This window comes from Macadamia integrifolia, chromosome 11, assembly GCF_013358625.1.
Source record: "Macadamia integrifolia cultivar HAES 741 chromosome 11, SCU_Mint_v3, whole genome shotgun sequence".
Taxonomy (NCBI): Eukaryota; Viridiplantae; Streptophyta; class Magnoliopsida; order Proteales; family Proteaceae; genus Macadamia; species Macadamia integrifolia.
In genome coordinates this window covers 3,081,110-3,084,727 of record NC_056567.1, presented here as the reverse complement: position 1 = coordinate 3,084,727, position 3,618 = coordinate 3,081,110, and the positions used below count along the sequence as shown (strand labels likewise).

General features: G+C 38.9%; 1 protein-coding gene across 1 annotated transcript in view; it reads right to left on the bottom strand.

The window, feature by feature from the left end:
• Positions 1–683: 683 nt before the first annotated feature.
• LOC122093916 (tRNA dimethylallyltransferase 2) overlaps positions 684–3,618 on the bottom strand; it is a 15,199-nt gene continuing 12,264 nt past the window's right edge. The window contains exons 6-9 of the mRNA XM_042664468.1: positions 1,606–2,040; positions 1,348–1,423; positions 1,084–1,250; positions 684–989 (exon numbers count right to left, since the gene is read on the bottom strand). Of these exons, the coding sequence (XP_042520402.1) occupies positions 849–989; positions 1,084–1,250; positions 1,348–1,423; positions 1,606–2,040 (819 nt within the window). The 3' untranslated portion in view covers positions 684–848. The remainder of the gene's footprint in view (positions 990–1,083; positions 1,251–1,347; positions 1,424–1,605; positions 2,041–3,618) is intronic.

The following is a 3,618-nucleotide window of genomic DNA, read 5'->3' as shown; positions in this document are numbered from 1 at the left end:
GTTGGAATAAAGCTTAATTTTCGATTTTTGTTATTTCTACAGTCCTGATTGCAAAATGTAAGCCAGTGCAAAAACGACTGCACTAGAAAGTTCCTTTTACACCCTTAAGGCCTTAACGGGTGTGCTTGAAAGGAGGCCACCGAAGCTCCCACGCAAATATTTTATCTTGATGCAGACTGAATTTCCTAACAAAAAAACCTCACCAAATCCTCTTGAATTGTAACCATATGCACCGCAAGCTACATTACCATGATTTGACTTTGATATCCCCAAGAGCATTTCAGTGACAAAAAATGAAGTTAGGATTGTAGGTAAGAGAACAGATGTATTTATAGTAAACATTTCATCAGGACATGTGTTCTACACAACATGCAAACTCTCTCATCTTGTTCAATATGGTGTCTGCCTTTGCTTCTAGGTTAGGTATTGGTTTTGCATTACAAGATCCTTTTCATATTTGGTTAATGAATGCAGTGTAGTTCCCTTGGTTCTTTAATCAATTTTCTTTCTACCAAAAAAAATAGTGAAGTAAACAGTCATGAAAGCAATACCATTATTCATTACTGGAAGCTTCTACCTTCATAGCTTTGAGCAATATACAGAAGTGACACCACCTTTTCTGAAAACATCACCATGGTAACACCCACACCCCACACCCCCCCCCCCCCCCCCCAAAAAAAAAAATAAAAATAAAAATTAACAAATAAAAGCATAACTATTCAAGTCGTGATTGCTATATCTTCAAATTCAGTTGCTTCCCTTGGATTTAATTAGGAAGGCATGCAAATAAGTCTCACCAGAAGCAACCAATGTAGAGAGACTCTTATAACGTGGCACATACTCTTTGGTTATTCAGATCCAGGCAGCTGCTCTTCTAGCAAACGAGAACTCCAAGACTTCCTCAACCGTACAATTCGTTTTCGGTGTCCACGACCCTGTTTGTGTTGTTCCCATTCATGTGCTCCCCGCAGAACTCTATTCCCACAGGCCTATCAAGGGAGAGTCAAATACATTATTATGATCGACATTTGCATATCGACAAAAAAGCTCCATAGGCAATACAAGTTATCAAGCATGCCTAACCTCACAAATATATTGGGACCACAAGTCCCTAGGCACAAATTTTTGCCTCTCTGTAACATTGAGTGTGTCTGACTTGAGACCTGAGCTTCTATCCTCGGACAAAAATGATTTGATTATGTCGACGGCCGGTTGGACCACTTGTTTATGCCATGATTCATCAGAGCCGTCTGCAAATGTATTCAATTCAATTCTGGTTGCAACAGCTAGAAATATTGATCTTACAAAACAAGGATTAAAATATTTAATAGTAATCAAAAGACATACAATCTAAAGCTTCGGTTGCATCAACATAATGCATGTCCCATCCGAAAAATGCCTGTAGCCGACTGAGCCTCCTCTTCTGGGGAGAAAAATAAATCCTAGCATATTTTAATGTTGAGATTTTACATGGACTACAACGATAACTGTTAGCTGATTCATTTTGATGATTTGAGTAATATTGAAGGACATCCCTAGTATTCAAACCTCATATGTTTTTCTGCATGGTGTAAAAAACAAAAGATGCAAGTCAAGTGAACTCACTTGGCGACGAACAAGCCTTCGAGTGTTCATTTTCACCCTGTCAATGGCTTCTCTCAGCAGAAATTTTTTAGGGTTATCATCAGAAGAATTCAGAACTGCCATGAAGTTCTCTCGCAGTATCTCACAATTCCTGAATGTTGGCATTGTGATGCTGGCCCCAGCAGTGGAGTCATAACCTTTATCTGTGGTTTGAGAATAAGAAGTTTCTGTTCTGTGAACTCTTAAAAAATCCTCAAATTCCCGAACACCAATAGCCTGCCTTAAGCCTCGAGTATAATCTGCGTATGGGCTGTAGATGTCATAGACTTCCTTCAGTAAACCAGCATCAATCATGTGATCTACTCTTTGCTCCACAAATTGGTCCAGCACAGGGAGAGAAGCATCCACACATATAAAACAGCAATCATATCTGAAATCATCCACTCGACCCCACCTCTGCCCTGCCAGATGCAAGATTAGAGCATTTTTCAGACAGGAGGATCAGGCTAGATTCAACTTTGACAACAACTTTGCTTTTTCCATGAATAACTTTTGACAACACATTTCCTTAATTAAATTTAAAAGAATAAAATAAGAAAGAACATTGACAAACATTGATACCAGAAGACAAGGACCTGTGTAGATGGTAAGCCTGTCTCCACAGACCACATAGTAAACTTTTATGTGGGAAACAAGGGCAGTGTAATATTTGCAGGAAAATAGAAGTGCCTCGTACTAGTATTGTAGTGGGCGGGCCTGTGGCACAACGGTTAAGTTGCACTATCGCAACATGTTGGTCACAGGTTCAAAACTTGAAAACAGCCTCTTCTAAGAAGCAGGGGGCAAGGCTGCATACACTTGCCCCTCCCAGACCCTGCAGTAGCAGGAACCTCGTGCACTGGGTTGCTCTTTTTTTTTTTTGGAGACTATCTTTTAAGTTCTCATGCACAAATAGTACAAGCATCAAACAAAACTATCCCTCAAAATTAGCATTAGCATACATGTATAAAAAAAGAAGTGAAATGGAAACATAGGGCACTGTTGTAAAAATGGCAGAAGAATCCAATGAGTTACTGTAGAATAAATGAAATAAATGAGACAACCTTACACCACACTTTACATGACAAAATAAAATAGAAATCCAACAAATACTTCATTTTAATACTTTAAACAAGTTCACAACAAATTTAAATTTTCTAGATGAAAGAACAAAATCCCTGACAAGCAGTTCGAAGACGACATATGTAATGACAATGACTCTAATCAATAGGAAGCACAAACCTCTGCAGCCTTTCCTTGAAACAGTTTGCTAGGGAGAACACTGCGGTGAGCATACAAATTAAGATAATGATTTACCTGCAAGGGATACGAACCAATTTTAATACAACTAACCTCATACTTTATTTAAGTAGTGAACGCAATTCCTTTTACCATGTAATCAGGCACAGTTCTTTCACAACACACACTGAAAAAAATCCAACATGCCATGTGCTAGTAAAGCACATCCTACCAGCTACAAAATACATGCTCCTTGATGCAGATACGGCTGCCCTTTCTTGGTTACCAGCATGACCGGCTTTGGAAGCCAAGAGCCAAGAAGAACCGGTCCAGCCCAGGGTTTTGGTCCAACAAGGGTTGGAAATAAAATTAGTAGTTTACTTAGTATTTTATTTCATGCTTTTAGTTTCCAGACTTGAACGTAGGAGTAGGATTTATTTCCTTGCTTTGGTTTCCTTTTATAGTTGTTTCATAGTTTAGGCTAGTTTCCATTCCAGTTACGTTTCTAATTTCATGTTCCTATTTTCCTATATATTAGTTGTAATCGATTGAAGTTTTAGAGAGCAATTTGATTATTGAATGAATGTGTGAGTGTGATCCTCCTTTTTCCCATCTCTATTCTGATTTCCCCTCCCTTCCCTAAGGGTTCTCCATCAATTGGTATCAGAGCCGAAGGATCCTATTCCTTCCCCATCTTTCTTCTTCCCTTCCCATTCTCTGTGTCGGATTCCACCGATACTGAGAACACAGTGAAAA